The sequence below is a fragment of the Bos javanicus genome, chromosome 26, assembly GCF_032452875.1.
Source record: "Bos javanicus breed banteng chromosome 26, ARS-OSU_banteng_1.0, whole genome shotgun sequence".
In the NCBI taxonomy this organism is placed as follows: domain Eukaryota; kingdom Metazoa; phylum Chordata; class Mammalia; order Artiodactyla; family Bovidae; genus Bos; species Bos javanicus.
Window position 1 is genome coordinate 40,260,807 of NC_083893.1, and position 20,467 is coordinate 40,281,273.

A 20,467-nucleotide genomic window follows, 5' to 3' on the forward strand; every position below is an offset into this window, starting at 1 on the left:
ATGGAGACAAAGCTTCAGGTTAATTTACTGCATCTCTGTAATTTAGTTGATGAAAGCACGAGATTTCAAAGCATCAGTTGACCTAACATCTTTGATTTGCTCATTGAATGTGCTGGGGTTGTCATAATTCTTGAATGCTTTGTTCCCTGCCTTTAAAACAGCCTCACTCATTGCCAGGAGCCAGGGTAGATAAGATTTTTATGATCAGATAGATGTTAGTCCAGAGAAGACGATGACACCCCACTCCAGTACTCTTGCCTGGTAAATCCCATGGATGGAGGAGCCTGGTAGGCTGCAGTCCATGGGGTTGCTAGGAGTTGGACACAACTGAGCGACTTCACTTTCACTTTTCACTTTCATGCATTGGAGAAGGAAATGGAAACCCACTCCAGTGTTCTTGCCTGGAGAATCCCAGGGACGGGGAGCCTGGTGGGCTGCCGTCTATGGGGTCGCACAGAGTCAGACACGACTGAAGCGACTTAGCAGCAGCAGCAGCAGGTGTTAGTCGGCCCCAGTTGTGAGGGGGATTATTTTTTCAATCATAAAAAGGCATAAAATATTTCTGTTTCCTGTACACTTAGCCATTGTTGGCACTTTTACTCTAGATATTAAGTGAAACACTCTTTGCATATCCCAAGCTTCAGTTTGACACTCAAGAAGAAAAAGGAAGTAAATTTAGACAGAGCAACTCATGATAATGATAAAAAATTAGTATCAACAAGTTAAATATTTGAATTTGCCAAATGTGGTATGCAGAACCTCATATATAGGTTTTTTTTCCTCTTCTGTGAATTTTATATTCTGAAAGTCTTTAGATTTTGAAGTTATGAGATATAATGAGGAAAGGTTTCTAATGAAAGTCCGTACACTGAATTTATTTGGAAGAACAAGCATTTGCTTTTTCTGCCAGTAACCTTCTGGTATCTTTTTAATTTAAGATATTAATTTAGAGTGCTGAGCTTGGAGGCCTCTGATGAATTGTAATGGACCACCTGTTTCTGTTTAACTTGGAGAACATTCCCATTATGTCTGCATAACACTGCCAGTTCCTTATTATTAAAATTATCATTACCTTGCTCTTAAAAATGTATTGGAATAAAACTCTGTGCTAAACTTGATTAAACTTTAATCAGAGTTTTACTTCTCTCAGTACAGTACTCACCAGCGAGGGCATTGTATTCATCTCAGATTTCTCTCCATCCAAGCCTCCCTCAGGACCTGGGAAAAAAGTTTACATATCCAGTCCACACTCCAGCCCAGCTCACAACAAGCTGGCTGCAGCCACAGGGGCCAAGAAGGCTCTTAATAAAGTGAAAATCTTAATCACTCAAGAGAAACCTAGGTAAGTTGCAAGTATAAAACTAGCAGCAACATTCATGTAACTCAGTGTTTATCTGTTTATTGAAAATACCATTTTTGGAGATGTATTAAGATTGATTTTCTTCTTTGTGTTACCCTTTCTTATTTCTAATTTTCAATTTATAAAAGGAAAAATATTTTTTGTTTCCTCCTCTAAGAAGAGATTTAGCACTTAGCATGGTTCCTTTGTTTCTAGTAATGCAGTAAACAACCCCCACTAATTTTCAGTGAACATCTTTGACTTCTGAAAATGAGAGAGAAAGATTGTAAGATGGGGGCCACTGAACACATTACAAATTGGGGGGCAAAAACTGGATTATGATTTTAAATACATTTTCCTGACTTAAATACTGTGTAATGTCATTAGCCAGTAAAATATGAATGTTTTTCTTCTGCATGTAAAAGTGGTTTCCCATAGTAGTTAAGGGCCAAGATTCTAGGGGAACTGTAGCTCTGTGACTTGGAGTATACTTTAGTCTTTCTCAGATTTCACTCTTCCAATATCCAAGATACGGTGTTTTAAAGGGTTTCATAGGCCTGTTACAAAGATTAATAGATACAGAAACTTAAGTCCTTATCATAGTATCTGATACTTAATAAGCATTCTTTTGGTAAATGCTATATTTTTGTTTATTTCAGAAATTTCAACTGAATAAAATTTTATTTTGAAGAACTAATTTTATGCATTAAAAATAGATTTCTGTTTTTTTCCTAGTGCTGTGGTTCTTATATTTTTATTGCTTTGGTAGTTTTTTGACATTCATTTTAAAAATGCTTTTATTTTTAATATACTAAGATTATTCTATTTAGACTTTGTGGGTAATTACCTGAAAAACGTGGTAAAATACAAATTGCTCTACAAATTCTGAATTGATATGTAAATATCAGTTTTATATATTAAACCATAGGCTGGTTAAATTTATCCCTAGTTTATCCCCCACCCTATGCTGAAATGATTGAAGATTACTCCTTAAGTATCTTGAGAACTTATTTCTTTTGCAGTAATTCTGTATCATAAATAATTATTTTTAACCTGCATAGTTTTATAACTTATGACCTACATACTGTATTTTCTCTCATGTGAATCATATGTTCATCTGTGTGAGGAAATTGAGTCTTACATTGTTTTAAATTTGTTATTTAAGCTTGCCCAACTGGGAAGTGCACAGCCAGAATTTTAATGCAGTCCACATCCCTCTCCATGGTCCTCTGATCTAACTTTACTTTAAATTTCAAAACCTTAATAAAATTATTATGTAAAAAGAAGATGGTACATAATTATATGCCCATTCCTATTGAAATAAATATGTAAATTTATTATAAATACAAAGTTGTGATTAAGTATATACAACAATCACAAATTACTGAAATGATTTTTGAGACTCTTCAACAATCTTTACAATCCTCATATTGTTTCATCTTTTATTTACACAGAAGAAAATTCTGTGGCAAGTGAATAAAATACCCAACTTTGTTCCAGAAAATCTTTAAAACAGCTGAAGAGTGAAGGAAGGCCGAGTAGAGGGAGTGACTTGCTCAAGGCCAAACAGATAGTCCACTGACTCCTGATCCAGTTCTCTAGCCCTAATTACTCTAAATGTTGTGTTTTAATCCCACGGCTTCTTTTCAGCCCTCCATCTAGTACTTCTGACTACAAAATAAGAATGACAGTACTGCCTTATGAGTGCTGGGTAGTATTGTCACTTACCATCTCATATCATAGACTTACTGGTGTACTTTAAACTTGCAATGATTTGGAAACATCTCTCCAGCCTGTCTAGTGTTATTGTCATAATTTGGATTTTGGCACAAAGGAGAGATCTAATATTTAGATGCTAGCTCATGTTGGTTATTTCGGGAGACAGTTGTACATTCTCATTGATGGTTATTATATGGAAAGTACAAAATTCAATCCTTTTTTAGCTTTTTCTGATATGAATAAAGTCTGATTCATCTTTTAAAAATTGAAGTATAGTTGATTTACAATGCTGTGTTAGTTCCTGATATAAAGCAAAATGATTCACTTATGCATATTATATTATATGGAGCCTCCCTAGTGGCTCAGACAGTAAAGAATCTGCCTGCAATGTAAGAGACGTGGGTTCTATCCCTGGGTTGGGAAGATCCCCTGAGAAGGGAATGGCAACCCACTCTAGTATTCTTGCCTGGAGAACCCCATGAACTGTAGCCTGCCAGGCTCCTCTGTCCACGGGACTGCAAAGAGTCAGACACGACTGAGTGAGTGACGCAGGGCGTGTGCGCACACATGCACACACACACACACAGCAAAGTGCTTCAGTTATACATATTACTGTTCTTTTTCATTTTCTTTTCCATTGTAGTTTACTATAGGATATTGAATCTAGTTCCTTGTGCCATATAGTAGGACCTTGTTTATTTTATATAGAGTAGTTTGTATCTGCTAATCCCAAACTCTTAATTTATCCCTCCCTCGTGGCCACCCCACCTTTGGTACCCATAAGTTTGTTTTCTTGTCTGTGGATCCATATCTGTTTTGTACATACGTTCATGTGTGAGTCTGACTCATTTCTTGATGCCTGAAGTAAATGTTTACTTTTTCCAGTGCAGAATTCATAACTCTCAATGATTGCCTTCAGTTGGCATACCTGCCTTCCAAAAGGAATCACATGTTGCTGCTCTATCCTCGTGAGATTTTAATCCTTGATCTTGAGGTGAATCAGACAGTGGGTGTGATTGCAATAGAGCGAACAGGAGTTCCTTTTCTGCAGGTATCTACAGCTTACAAATTACATAAGCAAAAGTTGATTATGAATTATATAGAGAAAAATAATCTATACCTTTGCATAGTCTTGCAAAAGTCCTTAGTTTCCCCTTTTTTCTATTTATTTAAAGATTGACAATGTTATTTTACATTCCTTATTTTTTTGGGCTTCTGATTGGTTTGATTTAACCCTAGAAATTATTCTGACAGATCTGGAGATGGATACTGAACTATTTAAGTTACATGAATAAAGACAAATTTTTTAGGATTGATGGATTAGGGGATTATATGTGTGCTTTTGTGTTTTTGTTTTACTTTTTGCCCGTATTCTGTAAATATGAGTTTATGAGTCTCACTGTATATATAATTTTAAAATCTGTGGTTTTGAAAAATAAATATATCATCTATTTAAAGGTAATTCCCTGCTTTCAACGTGATGGTTTATTTTGCCTACATGAAAATGGTTGTATAACCTTACGTGTTCGAAGATCTTACAGTAGTATTTTCACTTCAAATGAGGAACCGGGTAAGTTTATATCTCACAATAATGTTCACTTATTTTTTTTTTCAGAATTATTTTTTAAAGCTTTATGTGGCAAATACTAGCCAAAGCATGGAGTTAATGATAATCCCTGCCTTAAAATAATAGAATATGGTTATAGTATGAGACATAAGAAAGCACAGACCCAAGATAATCTCTGGGTATTATAACAGTGCACCTCCTGGATGCAGCAACAATAGTAGTATTTTGTAATCCCTTTTTGACTGTATCCATGAGCCAAGCACATGTTATCTTTTGTGACCATTTCTTTTACACAATCCAGCCTTGTGTATACCTTTATTATTACACCCCTTTGACTTTTCTTCTGCTTTAGCAAGGAATGTCTTAAGCCTGTGTCGCTTCCATGGTAAAGTGACATAGGTTAGGAAGTCTTCAGGGCATTCAGTTGTCTTTTCCAGTCTCATCCTGGAGAATAAAACTGATGTCTTTATGGAATGATGTGCTATGTAAAGGTGAAAGTGACTTTCACATCTTTCGTAAAATACAATTATTTTCAGGCTTACTCTTCAGTTTGGTCACTCAGTCATGTCTGACTCTGCAGCCCCATGGACTGCAGCGTGCCAGGCTTCCCTGTCCATCACCAACTCCTGGAGCTTGCTCAGACTCATGTCCATAGAGTCGGTGATGCCATCCAGCCATCGCATCCTCTGTTGTCCTCTTCTCCTCCCGCCTTCAATCTTTCCCAGCATCAGGGTCTTCTCCAGTGAGTCAGTTCTTTGCATCAGGCGGCCAAAGTATTGGAGCTTTGGTGTCAGCATCAGTCCTTCCAATGAATATTCAGTACTGATTTCCCTTAGCATTGACTGGTTTGATCTCCCTGCTGTCCAAAGGACTCTCAAGAGTCTTCTCCAACACTACAGTTCAAAAACATCAATTCTTCAGCGTTAAGCCTTCTTTATGGTCCAACTCTCATATCCATATGTGACTACTGGAAAAACCATAGCTTTGACTAGATGGACCTTTTCGGTAAAGTAATGTCTCTGCTTTTTAATACGCTGTCTAGGTTGGTCATAACTTTCCTTCCAAGGAGTAAGCATCTTTTAATTTCATGGCTGCAGTTACCATCTGCAGTGATTGTGGAGCCCGAGAAAATAAAGTCTGTCAGTGTTTCCATTGTTTCCCCATCTATTTGCCATGAAGCGATGGGACTAGGTGCCATGATCTTCATTTTTTAGATGTTGAGTTTTAAGCCATCTTTTTCACTCTCCTCTTTCACTTTTATCAAGAGGCTCTTTAATTCCTCTTCGCTTTCTGCCATAAGGATGGTGTCATTTGCATATCTGAGGTTATTGATACTTCTCCTGCCAGTCTTGATTCCAGCTTATGCTTCATCCAGCCCAACATTTCACATGATGTACTCTGTGTATAAGTTAAATAAGCAGGGTGACAATATACAGCCTTGACGTATTCCTTTCCCAATTTGGGACCAGTCTCTTGTTTCATGTCTGGTTCTAACTGTTGCTTCTTGGCCTGCATACAGATTTCTTAGGAGGCAGGTAAGGTGGTCTGGTATTCCCATCTCTAAGACTTTTCCACAATTTGTTGTAATCCACACAGTCAAAGGCTTTGGCATAGTCAGTGAAGTAGAAGTATGTGTTTTTCTGGAACTCTCTTGCTTTTTCTATGATTCAGTGGATGTTGGCAATTTGATCTCTGGTTACTCTGCCTTTTCTAAATCCAGCTTGAACATCTGGAAGTTCTCGGTTCACGTACTATTGAAGCCTGGCCTGGGGAGTTTTGAGCATTACTTTGCTAGTGTGTGAGATGAGTACAATTGTGTGGTAGTTTGAACATTCTTTGGTGTTGCCTTTCTTTGGGATTGGAATGAAAACTGACCTTTTCCAGTCCTGTGGCCACTGCTTTTTCCAAATTTGCTGGCATATTGAGTGCAGCACTTTCACAGCATCATCTTTTACAATTTGAACTAGCTCAGCTGAAATTCTATCACCTCCACTAGATATGTTCATAGCGATCCTTCCTAAGGCCCACTTGACTTTGCATTCTAGGATGTCTGGCTCTAGGTGAGTGATCACACCATCGTGATGTAGAGCAAGTAAATTATGATGGGCTACAGGTGTACTGTTCATTATTTAATCATATATCTGTTGATCTTTTTTTGAAAGATTGTCTTCGTTTAAAAAATATTAAATAAGCTATTTTGATAATTGCTCTTTGGACATTAAACTTGGTGTGGACAGTCACTAAGCTAATTGTCTTATATCCTGAAGAAATTAGTAATTGTAAACACAGGGAAACCATTTTTGACAAACTTTGCTTTAGTTGAAGGGATGATGTTCTATTTGGTTGAGGTATTATTTACATTGAAACAAGTAGCAGTGACATTAATATGGTTGCTTTCTAATATTTAAAGAAAACAATACTCTTGTTAAGATCCAGATCCTGTCCAGGAGCTTACCTATGACCTACGAAGCCAGTGTGATGCAATCAGGGTGACAAAAACTGTCCGTCCCTTCAGTATGGTGTGTTGTCCCGTCAATGAGAATGCAGCTGCCCTCATAGTGAGTGATGGCAGGGTTATGATATGGGAACTGAAGTCTGCTGTTTGTAATCGGAATTCACGGAGCAGGTAAATGAACCAATAGGATCTCTTTTTTGTTTTGCTTTGCTTCCCCCCCTTTTTTAAGACTGCCAGAATCATATAAAAATAGCAAGGCCTTTTTCTGTAAAAAATATATAGACATTAGATTATAAGGGGATTATGTAAACCTGCTAGAGATATTTCACCTGTGGTTTAGATTAATGACTAGTGTAAAAACTGGATGGAGTACTATGATCTAAAGTTAGTAATTTGAGTCACTAACATATGATGCAGACTTTAAATATGTAAGAACTGTCTAATTATTATATCTTTGCAGTAGTTCTGGCGTGTCACCTTTATATTCACCAGTGTCTTTCTGTGGAATTCCTGTAGGAGTCCTACAGAATAAACTCCCAGACCTCTCCTTAGATAATATGATTGGTAAGCCACTTTTTTTTTCCCTTCTGACTTTCATGTTAGGTATACTTTTTGAAGGGCAAAATTAATAGTCAGTGATTGTTGTTACTATTAAATCAAAGTTAATACTTCAGAAAACTAAAATGTAGATTTGTTCTTTTCTGAATAAACCAGAGGGGTATAAAATAAGTAAAATTTATGTGGTCCCTAATACTTACCTGCCGATTGTCATTGTGATTTTACTTGTCTGTTTCTTCCCGTAGGTTATACGCACCACAAGGGTGGGACAGAGCTTAATTCAGCCTTGCATCCCCAGCACTCAGCACAGGGTATAGCCCATTCTAGATGTACAATAAATAGTTATTGAAGAAATAATTAACTGAGCAATATTAGAAAAAAATCATCTTCTTGACTTACATTTTCTTATTTTTATGTTGGGAATTCTTACTTTCACCAAATATTTATTTGCAAATAAAATATTATTTCAAACTTATCTAGTTATTATAGAGCCAGAATATAGTCAAGGAAGAATGAGGGTTGGTGATTTCAAATATTATACAGCTAGGAATTATAAACATGCCAAGCAGAGTTAACGTGTAATTCACTTAAAATTGTGGCCAGTGGTTTATAAAGGATTTTCTTTACCATTATTTGTTATTCTATAATGTAATTAAACATGGACATTATTTACTAGGTTTCTTTTTGTTTGTTTAAATGCTATAAAAATAAATGATATACTAGAAAGAAGAGCATTAGCTTATTGATGTTAATCAGAGATAACATTTATTGAGGGCTTAGTACTATATTAAATGCTGTGCCAAATTCTCTACTTAATACCTTGACAACCCTGTGGACTAGGTACTATTATTATTATTTCCATTTTATATATGTGGGAACTAAGACCTGGAGAGATTAAAACACTTGCCCCAAAATACACAGCCAGTTAGTGGAAATGTGGTCATAATCATCCCAGTCTGGAGTCTGCTTCTTGGCCATGGCCTCTAGTCCTGGCTGCTTCGCTGTGACCAAAGCAAGGCTTGACCTCTCCATACCCTGGTATTCTCATATTTCCTGCCAATTTTGGACTCTTTGTGCTCATTGATGCTAACTTACATACTTCAAATTTTTTCTTTTCATCTTTCACACATAAATAAATCCCTATGAAGAAGTTCAGACACATAATTGTTTTGCAAAATTTATTTTATCAGTAACATAATTTTCTGAGTTAATTGACCCTGTCTGCACTTAATAAAACTATTAAAGTGAAAAGAATTATGAACACACATGTACAGAACTAATCAGTAATATGAAGCCCATAGGAGTTTGAAATTTTATGCTGTTTAGGTATCTAAGTGATATAAATTACATTTTTGGGGGGACAAAATGATACAGATTGTATAGCAGTTCTTGACAATGTTGTTGATTTGACAGTATTAATTAAATCTTTGTTACTTGAAAACATTTTAATTAAAACTTCTAATTAAACTTTTAATTTGAAATTCAGTATGTACTTAGTGATAATTGAAAGCAATTCAGTTAAGTACAGAGGTCTGATTTATATTCATTGAGTAAAGGCTGTTGCTTATTAAGGCCTAATCTGCCCTACTTTGTGAATCACTTCACATGGAAAATGCTGGAAGAGAAATATGCAGTTTCCTGGAATCAACTCCAAGCTGGCAAAAGTTGGTAAACATGGCACCTACTTGTTGCCATTGCTTTAGACCCCATCTTTGTTACTAAAAATGAGTATCAGTTGTATGGCTTATCCTAAGGGATCATTTATTCAGATTGATCCTTTTTTTGTGTGTATATCTTACCGATTTTATAATAACATTTTACTAAAACGACTTGAGTTTAAGAGGTTTATTTAGAATCCCATCACCCACTCTGAGTAATTATTTACATTTTTCCCTTCACAAGATGTGTATATGTGTGAGCACCTAGGGTGTTCACACGTGCACTAATGTGTGCTTATGCTCATTCGTGTCCAGCTCTTTGTCACTGTATGGACTGTAGCCAGCCAGGCTCTTCTGCCCATGGAATTTTCAAGGCAAGAATACTGGAGTGGGATGCCATTTGCTACTCCAGGGAATCTTTCTGACCCAGGGGATTGAACCTGCATCTCTTGTGTCTTCTGCATGGACAGGTGGACTGTTTACCAGTAGCACCACCTGTGATAAACACACAAGCATATACACTCACACATATTCTTGTGTGATAACTTTATCCCAGGCTTTGGTGGTGCTGGTGGTAAAGAACTTGTCTGCAGGAGACATAAGGGACACAGGTTCGATCCCTGGGTGGGAAGATCCCCTGGAGAAGGATATGGCAACCCACTGCAGTGTTCTTGCCTGGAGAATCCCATGGACAGAGGAGCCTGGTGGGCTATAGTCCATAGCGTCAGAAAGAGTTGGACATGACTGAAGCAACTTAACACACACAAAGGAAGAAAAATTTTAAACCCTTATTAGTAAGCTAAAGTTTCAACTTTGCTGCAATCTTTGTAGTGCAACATTTTGTTATTGTTGTTGTTGTTCAGTTGCAAAGTCATGTCCGACTCTTTGTGACCCCATGGACTGCAAAAAGCCAGGCTTCCCTGTCCTTCACTATCTCCCTGAGTTTACTCAAACTCATGTCCATTGAGTTGGTGATTCCATCCAGGCTTCTCATCCTCTGTCGTCCCCTTCTCCTCCTGCCCTCAATCTTACCCAGCATCAGGGTCTTTTCCAATGAGTCAACTCTTTGCAACGGGTAGCCAGCGTTTTGGAGCTTAAGCTTCAGCATCAGTCTTTGCAGTGAATATTCAGAGTTGATTTCCTTTCGGTTTGACTGGTTTGAGCTCTTTGAACCTATTTGTGATTACCAATTTTATGTGCACTTTAAAGTGCATCAGATCAAAACATAACACTTAAGGAAGGCAGTGAGACAGGAATATGCTATAATCTGTCATGTACAGAAACTGTTCTCTAACCCTAGTCCTTCTCGATTTGCCTTTGTTACCCTGAAGCCAGCAACTTTGGCTAAAACAGTGTTTCTTAGAAGACAAAGCCCCCCGAATTATGGATAGCAATACTCTGGAGTAATCTAACCTTTGAGATACTAGATGATGCAAATTAAGTCCCGTAGCTAAATAAGACCCAGTGTATAGCTAAGCCCCCAGAGTGCTATGTGACACCTTCTAGATCTGAAGAGTACTTCCACTGTAAAGTTCCTTTAGAGTTTTAAGATCAGCATATGTTGCAATTAATGTATTTTTGTTTGTTTGTTTTATTACAAACCAGGGCAAAGTGCAGTTGCTGGGGAAGAACATCCCAAAGGCTCCATTCTGCAGGAAGTGCAACTCAAGTTCCTGCTAACAGGTCTGCTTTCAGGACTGCCCTCCCCACAGTTCGCTATCCGTATGTGCCCCCCGTTGACCACAAAAAACATCAAGATGTATCAGCCATTGCTTGCTGTTGGTGAGTTCTTGTTTTAACTCTTAATGTCTATTTTACATTTTTAAGACATTAAAGTTTCCTGATTATTAGAAAATCCTTTATTCTCCTTTAGAATGCTTTAAGAGGAGGAAGAGGCTCCATGAAATTGTATAAATACTCATCTTGAAATGCTTTTTCCCCTCTCCTGTTAATCTTTTTAAATCACAACAATAACTCACTCACCAATGGCAGATGACAGAGATTCCAACACCATGGATGTGTTTCTGAAAGGTCAGGCGGGTAGTCCTGTGTGATGCCGAAACCAGACTGCTTGTCTTTTCGTGGACCATCTCAAGCTCTCCTGTACATGTCATTTTGTTTTGAGTTTTTGTTAACAATGTGGTCAAAGTTAATATTTAGTAACAGCAAGAATCTATATTTGCTAAGAATTGTATGTTAAACCTGGTTTTATTTTATTCAAAGTGGCTCTTGTCTTTGTAAACTAAAGATTTGCCTTCTGGGTTGAAATTGCAATTTTTATGTTTTAGATTAAAAAAAAAATTGGTCTGGGTTTCAGCTTGCTGTCACAGTAATTTCATGGTAATGTGTTTAACCTGGTTTCTTTTACAGATAAAACAGAATTTTAATTTGCTTTTAAGTATATAAGGTTAAAAATTCATTTCTCTAAAATTTTGAAAAATAGAATATTTGTTTGAAATTGTCATTTTCTTAAGATGCTATTGGTTTGACTTCTGGTTTTTTCCCAGTTCTCTAAACATGTGATTCGTGATTCTTTTTTTTTCCTAAAAATAAAATCTCATCACATGTATCTTGTAGCCCTTGTGTCTTAGCTCAGTGGCTGGCTTGTGATTCCTAGTGGTTCATTTGAGTATTACTGTTTGGTGGTACTGTTATTTCCCCATTTTTTTCCATTATCATCTTTTGAAAGTGATTTGAATTTTAAGATTCAGTGATCTGTGCTTATAGGTTTCCAGATTTATATAAATACAGATAGATGTTTAATTTTTGCTCTAGAAACTATTGATTCATATTAAATCTCTTATTGAAATTTCAGTTGGAATTTGTCAATGTACATAGAATGTATGTCTCTGAATGTCAGTATATCTAATTTGTCAATTAGGATTTTATTAATTTCTTGGTGAAAATTATGTCTTGAGATAGTTAGATAATAAGAGTTGATCAGAATCTGAGATTTCCATTGTAGAATAAGCTATATTATAGTGGCATATAGTGAATAGCAAGTCATTTATTAAATTTAGTATAATAGCAAAGTAAAAGCAAAAAATATATGTGCCTGAAGTCTTGCAGAGTCATTAGGAAACACAAGCAGAGCTCAGCTGGATTCACTTCTCCTTCTAGGGCCTGTAGATCATAGTTTCAACATCAAAATGTGCAGAATATAGAAATCTTACAATAATTTTGAACATTTGCTAATTGAAAAGTTTGAGTAATTTAGATATTTTCTCAGTACTAGAACTAGAAGATATTGTGGCATAGGTAATAAATATAAAGTTATAATACCATATTTCTCTAGAATAGTTTTGCAAGAAATTTCTGAAGCTTTATTCAGCAAGTTAGCCAAGATTGGAATTTGCCTAGAATTTTTGTTTTTACTATTATTATATGATCCCTGGGTTGGGAAGATCCCCTGGAGAAGGGAAAGGCTACCCACGCCAGTATTCTGGCCTGGAGAATTCCATGGACTATATAGTCCATGGGGTCGCAAAGAGTCAGACACGACTGAGTGACTTTCTCTTTCTGAGTGACTTTCACATTATTATATTATTATTTCTACAGTCTGTTGCTTCGTATGAATCCATTAATTCTTTCAGTCATGTGTAATGAGAAAGTGATTGTGCAACCGTTAACATTGTTCACTTTTCTTGCTTCACTTATAAAAACATATTAAGGGCTGAAACATTAATTTCTGAAGAAAGTATTACTTTCTCAAATGGCCATGTCCCTTCTAATTAAATTTTAGACTGATTACCTGAGACTGTGAAAAGCTTTAGGTATAATAATCACTACAAATCATAATACAGTGATAACAGTAATAATAATCATCACATCCTTACATGGTGCTGAGTGTTGTACTAAGTGTCTTACACACATGTTTCTCATTTAATCTCCAATGAATAAATAGATTTTCAATGCAAGCAAGAAAACTGCAAGAGTATAGGGCAGAGCCAGGGCTTAAACTTAGGCTTCTTTAACTGTAAAATCCACAGTTAGCCACTGTACTTTACCATCTCTTTATGATGTATTTAATGTTAAAGACAGAGCAAAAAATCTTTGTAAAGAAAACCAGAAAAATCTGGTTAATGAGTTCTGCTAGGCTGTGTTTTTGAGTACTAGTTATAATAATAAACATTCAAAAAGCTTAAGAAAGTGCATCGTCAAATTTTGTGTGTATTGAATTAGATTTTGAAGTCTTTCTTTGAAAATCTGTTTCTGGGTTTAGGTAAGATTACAGAGTCCATGGAACTTCCCTGGTAGCTCAGCTGGTAAAGAATCTGCCTGCAATGCAGGAGACCCTGGTTCGATTCCTAGGTTCAGAAGATACCCTGGAAAAGAGATAGGCCACCTACTTCAGTATTCTTGGGGTTCCCTGGTGGCTCAGATGGTAAAGAATCCGCCTGCAATGTGGGAGACCTGGGTTTGATCCGTTGGATGAGAAGACCCTCTGGAGGAGGGCTTGGCAACTCACTCCAGTATTCTTGCCTGGAAAATCCCATGGAAGAAGAGCCTAGAGAGCTCTAGTCCATGGGGTCGCAAGGAGTTGGACACGACTGAGTGACTAAGCACAACACAGCCCAGAGTCCGTGAGATTAGACCCATTTTTGAAAAGAGGGAAGGCAGAGAAATATACTCTTCCTTCACACCTAGCTTAGGTTCCTTTTATTAAAGATAGATGTTTTAAAATGAAATCTTGAGAGAAGACTTGTTAGATATGAAACTTCTACTAGATTAAATCTCCTCTATCATGTCATTTTGATAGGTACAAGCAATGGTTCCGTCCTGGTGTACCATCTCACCAGTGGGCTGCTGCACAAGGAGTTAAGCATCCATTCATGTGAAGTCAAGTGAGTCTGTCATTGGGATATTGAGCTCATAAACATATGTAATATCAAAAAAGCTCTTTTGGACTTTTCTACATGGAATACTCTGCAGTGATTATTTGACTGAAAGCTTTGAATAATAGATATTCTTGTCCAACTAGTAGCTGTGTTCATCAAGGATAAGTACTAATTGTTTACTTCGTGGAGGATGTTAATTCAGTGAAGAATTTTTTCTCACTTTATTTCTGCATCTTATTTATTTCTTCTAAGGTCTAGGATATTTTCTTATTGGATATAACTCTCTTTCCTTGTTCCAGTTTATATAGTTTTTTTCCATTTCTGCAAAGATCTTATAGTAGGACTTGTGATGAAAAATTTGAGTATAGTCACTTTAATTTTTAATCTCATTTATTCTTTCATTTGACATATGACCTGTTTCATGAGTTCTTTGAATATAGAGGTATCTGAGGGAAGGCTAACAGGACAGAAGGAAGCCTCTTGCTTTATGTTTTAAAGTATTATATACCACTCCAGTAAAAATAAAAAGTATATACCTACCTGCTCCGTAGCATTATTTTTCTGATCACATGACTATATTATTTTCTTTGCCCTGGTAATGACAGATTATAAAGTTACACGTGTAAAATATAAATATATTAATCTTCGGTTATTTTTGGATGATTTTGGAACAGATGTATCAGGCTATTTTCTTACTTCTGTACATTATATAAATTATAGGCCTCATGTATATGTTAAAATTCTTAGTGAACCCTTAGCGTACACATTATTCTGAATAAATGTATTTTCTAAATGGGAAGGGTCAGTGCTTGAAGTATCACAACTTCTGATTGTGATGGAAGTTTCTGAGAGTTCAGTTCAGTTCAGTCATTCAGTCGTGTCCCACTCTTTGCGACCCCATGAATCGTAGCACACCAGACCTCCCTGTCCATCACCAACTCCCGGAGTTTACCCAAACTGATGTGCATCGAGTGGGTGATGTCATCCAGCCATCTCATCCTCTGTCGTCCCCTTTTCCTCCTGCCCCCAATCCCTCCTAGCATCAGGGTCTTTTCCAATGAGTCAACTCTTCGCATGAGATGGCCAAAGTATTGGAGTTTCAGCCTCAGCATCAGTCCTTCCAGTGAACACCCAAGACTAGTCTCCTTTAGGATGGACTGGTTGGATCTCCTTGCAGTCCAAGGGACTCTCAAGAGTCTTCTCCAACACCACAGTTCAAAAGCATCAATTCTTCAGCGCTCAGCTTTCTTCACAGTGCAACTCTCACATCCATACGTGACCACAGGAAAAACCATAGCCTTGACTAGACGGACCTTTGTTGGCAAAGTAATACCTCTGCTTTTGAATATGCTGTCTAGTTTGGTCATAATTTTCCTTCCAAGGAGTAAGCGTTTTTTAATTTCATGGCTGCAGTCACCATCTGCAGTGATGTTGGAGCCCAGAAAAATAAAGTCTGACACTGTTTCCACTGTTTCTCCATCTATTTCCCATGAAGTGATGGGACCAGATGCCATGATCTTCGTTTTCTGAATGTTGAGCTTTAAGCCAACTTTTTCACTCTCCTCTTTCACTTTCATCAAGAGGATTTTTAGTTCCTCTTCACTTTCTGAGAGTTAATGTTGCCTTAATCTTTTAAATTCATGATCTTTTGGTACAGCCTAAGTGACTGTTTATCGCCACTTTATGCTATTTCCCCCCACCGCCCCCCAGTATCTCCCTAAATACACCTACATGGAAGAATAATGTCTTCAAAAGCATTAGGTATCTGTTTGGATCCTTTCAGACTGTTGGTCATCTTTTTCTCTCCTTTCAGTAGTCCCTGCTGCCACTGATACCTTCTCTCTCCCTTTCTTTCCCATGTGTATTGACATTTCCTCTCTCCCTTGGATTTTGTGTGCAGTGTTCCCTTTTATGGCAAACAGCAATGAGTCAGAACTCATCATTTAATCAATACTTGTTCTGAGGATTATGTTAAATATTAATACTTTGCTTTCATTGTTTCATTGATTGCTCACTACAATTCTATGCAGTAGGCACTATTATTATTCCCAATTTACAGAAGAAGAAACAGAGTATTGTGGAGTCATCTGTGAAAAGGTATATGGAATTCAGTCTAGGGCTTTTAAAAGGCTTCAGAACTGAGCTCATAGCATCCTTGTGCTGGGTCTTCAGATAAAAAAGTTCACATAGATTAATTGGAAACAGTTTGGCAGTAAGATAAAAATGTTGACTAAGCCAAGATTAATAGCAAGAATTTGGCACATGCTTCTGGGAAATCAAGCACATTTTCATCTTTTTCTGAACACTGAAATCTTATTTATTTATTTAGTTATATTGAGGTGCAGTAATATATATTAGTTTCAGATGTACAGTGTAATAATACTTGTATGTGTGGTGAAATGATCACCACAATATGAAGCCTCTAATAAAGACACAGTAGCTAGTTAATCAGTGAGCTATTTGCTATAAGTAAGATGTTATTCTGGATTGCTCAGGTCATAGATGTCACTAAGAACATGATTTACACATTATGATAGTATTTGTTTTTTTTTTTTTTTCTGATACTATAATTTTTATTTCTAACTTTTCCATTTACACATGCTTACATTCTTCATCTTTCTGCTTTTAAATATGATAGTATTTGTTATTGACACAAAAACTATAAAGTGTTGCTTGGGGTACCAGATAACTCTCAAGTGTATGCTACTCAGTCAGGCTAGTATTGTGAATGATCTCGTAAATATGCCCATTTTTTAAATATAAATTTTCCCTCTTAATTGCTATTTTAAAGATAATTCACATTTTACATCCAGAGATGGTGCTCAAGAGGATGCTAAAATACTGCTGTCTTTGTGTTTCAATTAATGCAATTATAGTATTATAATTAAAAACCATTATGAAAATTTCACAGATGTGTTATAAAAATTGCTGAACTTATTAGCAGTAAACCCAGTTCATTCTAGATACTCATATGCAAATTAAAGGCCAACTTTTATTTATTTTTTAATTTAATTTAATTTAATTTTTTAACTTTACAATATTGCATTGGTTTTGCCATATATCAACATGCATCCGCCACAGGTATACACGTGTTCCCCATCCTGAACCCTCCTCCCTCCTCCCTCCTCGTACCATCCCTCTGGGTCTTCCCAGTGCACCAGCCCCAAGCATCCAGTATCATGCATCGAACCTGGACTGGTGACTCGTTTCATATATGATATTATACATGTTTCAATGCCGTTCTCCCAGCTCATCCCACCCTCTCCCTCTCCCACAGAGTCCAAAAGACTGTTCTATACATCAGTGTCTCTTTTGCTATCTCGTATACCGGGTTATTGTTACCATCTTTCTAAATTCCATATATATGCGTTAGTATACTGTATTGGTGTTTTTCTTTCTGGCTTACTTCACTCTGTATAATAGGCTCCAGTTTCATCCACCTCATTAGAACTGATTCAAATGTATTTTTTAATGGCTGAGTAATACTCCATTGTGTATATATACCACAGCTTTCTTATCCATTCATCTGCTGATGGACATCTAGGTTGCTGTTTATAATAGCCAGGACATGGAAAGGGCAACTTTTAAAAGGTGGTTTTTCTACCTTGTACTAAAAGTGTTTTTTAAAACCACTTAATCTTAAGTACTTCAGTCTTATCATACACATGGCCTGGGACTACCTAACTATAGATAGTTTATATCTGTGTGTTTTTCAAAACCATGATGTTTTAACCAGTTACACTTTATAAATATGAAATATATATTGAATCTCTTCTCTATGCCTGTAAACAGACAAAATCTTGGAGGCTTATGATCCAGTGGAAGATACCTAGAAGTAAACAATGTGGAGTGGTACAGACAGGTTTTCTTAGATTATTAGAGTTCTTATATTATTAGTTGGTATCTTTGTCCTATAGACTGAAATTACAATAATATAGCCCAATACCATGTTCATTGTCAAAAATTGTTAAAATGTATATGGGTATCAGAACACTGATGGATTCAGTATTGCTTTGAGTACATTGAATTATTTGTGGAAAGTAAAATGATCTCCATTTTGTTCATCTGTAAATTTGCAGACATTAGTTTCATATCATGGTAGAACTTCAAGGCTTTTCAGAAAGCGTGTGCTCCCCGCGGACTACCTGGTCTTGAGAGGTAGCCAGTGTCGCATCCCCAGTGCACGCGAACAAGGAAGACTTGGGCATCTGTAGGAGTCAGAGCCGCAACACCTGTTGGTAGATTTTAAGGTTACAGTTGTTCAATAGTGAGGAATGCTACAAAACCAACTTAGATTATCTGAGTCAGAACATGAGCTACAGTTCTTACAAGTTTTTTTTTTAATAGAGCTCAGTGTATGGTTAAACCTAGATGGATAGTGGTTTTCTAATCCAGGGAGCAGTGTTGTGCTCAGCTTAACAAGAGTTTTCATTCTTTTCTTTTGAGAAATAATCTCCTTATCTCATACACTTTGAAGTCCAACGTGATTTTTATTTTTTTTTAGTCAATCAGTAGGAGTCAGATACACAAGCTGCTGCTGGAATCTGTTCACAAACAATATACCTATGGTGCTCAATTATAAATAAGCAGCCACCCATGTTTTGTTATATCCTCAACACTGGGGCTGGATGGTATCACTGACTCAATAGACGTGAGTCTGAGTGAACTCCGGGAGTTGGTGATGGACAGGGAGGCCTGGCATGCTGCGATTCATGGGGTCGCAAAGAGTCGGACACGACTGAGCGACTGAACTGAACTGAACAACACTGGGGCAGCCTGTAAACAGTGGGGAAAGCCCTTCTCTGGATATGAACAGCACTTAGAAACATAAGGAGGCGTGGTAGGCTTTTTTGGACATCATTCTTTTAATCTAACAGAATTTGCTGAGAAATTGTCATGTGTTTGGATTGCCAGGGCAGGTACCTCCCTCCTAAGAGAGTGCAGTCTAGGGCAGTGCTTCTCCATCAGTTGTACTGTTTCCTCAGCTTTTCAGGCTCTCAGGCAAAACCCTATTTGCCCTTTGTCTCAGCTTTAATGTTTCTCCAGGAAGCCCTACGTGGCCCGTGACACCACATTTCTTTGTGACTCGTGCAAGCTCCTGTCGAACTTGGCAGTGCTCCCTTTTGTGATAGATAACTCCAGATGCACTTGTACAATGTCTCTTTCCTGCTAGATCACAGGGCTCTTGAAGGATAGCAGTTAAGTCCGCCTCATTTGCAGCTGTATTCCTTAGCCTGGCAAGTTGCTCACATGTCCTGGGTACTTAATAGCACTGGCAACAGCATTTATGGGGTACTTAACAGATGTATCCTTAAAGTAATAATTGAACAGTGAGAGGACTGAAATTTTTCCTATCTAAAGATAGCAGCATTACTATACCAGAGTATCAGATTTCCATCAACAAGACTTGAAAAGTATATCTTAAGGTTTCTGTGGGTAAACAGATCTGATTGTAGCTACCAGACTTACGTAGAGAGCAGAAGTCCAAAATGCTGCTTCTCTCATTGTGCTCACTCTAAATAGAAAAATTAATGAGTACTCCATGTTAGGGGAAAGAAAGAGAAACAAGAGACAAAGGGACTCTTCCAGTGAATAATTAACCAACTTATAGTGTAGTCACTATGGCTGTGGTTTGAGTGTAGTTCATGGAGAGGCTTAATGAAAAAAACACAGCTTGAGTTAGAGATCTCGAAATAAAGAGTAATTGATGGTGATGATGAGTCCGTACAGTGCAGACTCTGTGCGAGGCCTTCTTTATGTGCCCAGTGTTGTGACCCCTGCACAGCAGAGGAGGGAGTTGAGGTATAGAGGAGCAGAGAGCCAGTAAGTGCTGGAGCTGGGACTTGAACTAGGTAGTGGTCAAGGAGAGGAGGAGAAGCGGCCACTCCAGGCATGAAAATTCTGAAGAATACTCAGTTTTCAGCAATCTAATCTGATTGTTTCAACACGAGTTTACATTTCAGTTCAGTTCAGTCTCTCAGTCATGTCCGACTCTTTGCGACCCCATGAATTGCAGCACGCCAGACCTCTCTGTCCATCACCAACTCCCAGAGTTCACTCAGACTCATGTCCATCGAGTCAGTGATGCCATCCAGCCATCTCATCCTCTGTCGTCCCCTTCTCCTCCTGCCCCCAATCCCTCCCAGCATCAGGGTCTTTTCCAGTGAGTCAGCTCTTCGCATGAGGTGGCCAAAGTACTGGAGTTTCAGCTTTAGCATCATTCCTTCCAATGAACACCCAGGACTAATCTTTATAACGGTTGGATCTCCTTTCAGTCCAAGGGACTCTCAAGAGTCTTCTCCAACACCATAGTTCAAAAGCATCAATTCTTCA

General features: G+C 37.4%; 1 protein-coding gene across 5 annotated transcripts in view; it reads left to right on the top strand.

Annotated features, from left to right (window-relative positions):
- WDR11 (WD repeat domain 11) overlaps positions 1 to 20,467 on the top strand; it is a 59,394-nt gene that overhangs the window by 9,132 nt on the left and 29,795 nt on the right. For 2 of the 5 annotated variants that reach the window (XM_061403663.1, XM_061403667.1), the window contains 8 exons: positions 1,156 to 1,342; positions 3,944 to 4,109; positions 4,517 to 4,628; positions 7,056 to 7,251; positions 7,541 to 7,644; positions 7,884 to 7,949; positions 10,902 to 11,078; positions 14,056 to 14,140. In XM_061403663.1, coding sequence (XP_061259647.1) covers positions 1,156 to 1,342; positions 3,944 to 4,109; positions 4,517 to 4,628; positions 7,056 to 7,251; positions 7,541 to 7,644; positions 7,884 to 7,949; positions 10,902 to 11,078; positions 14,056 to 14,140 — 1,093 coding nt within the window. The remainder of the gene's footprint in view (positions 1 to 1,155; positions 1,343 to 3,943; positions 4,110 to 4,516; positions 4,629 to 7,055; positions 7,252 to 7,540; positions 7,645 to 7,883; positions 7,950 to 10,901; positions 11,079 to 14,055; positions 14,141 to 20,467) is intronic. The other 3 variants (XM_061403664.1, XM_061403665.1, XM_061403666.1) reach the window with 3 other exon arrangements.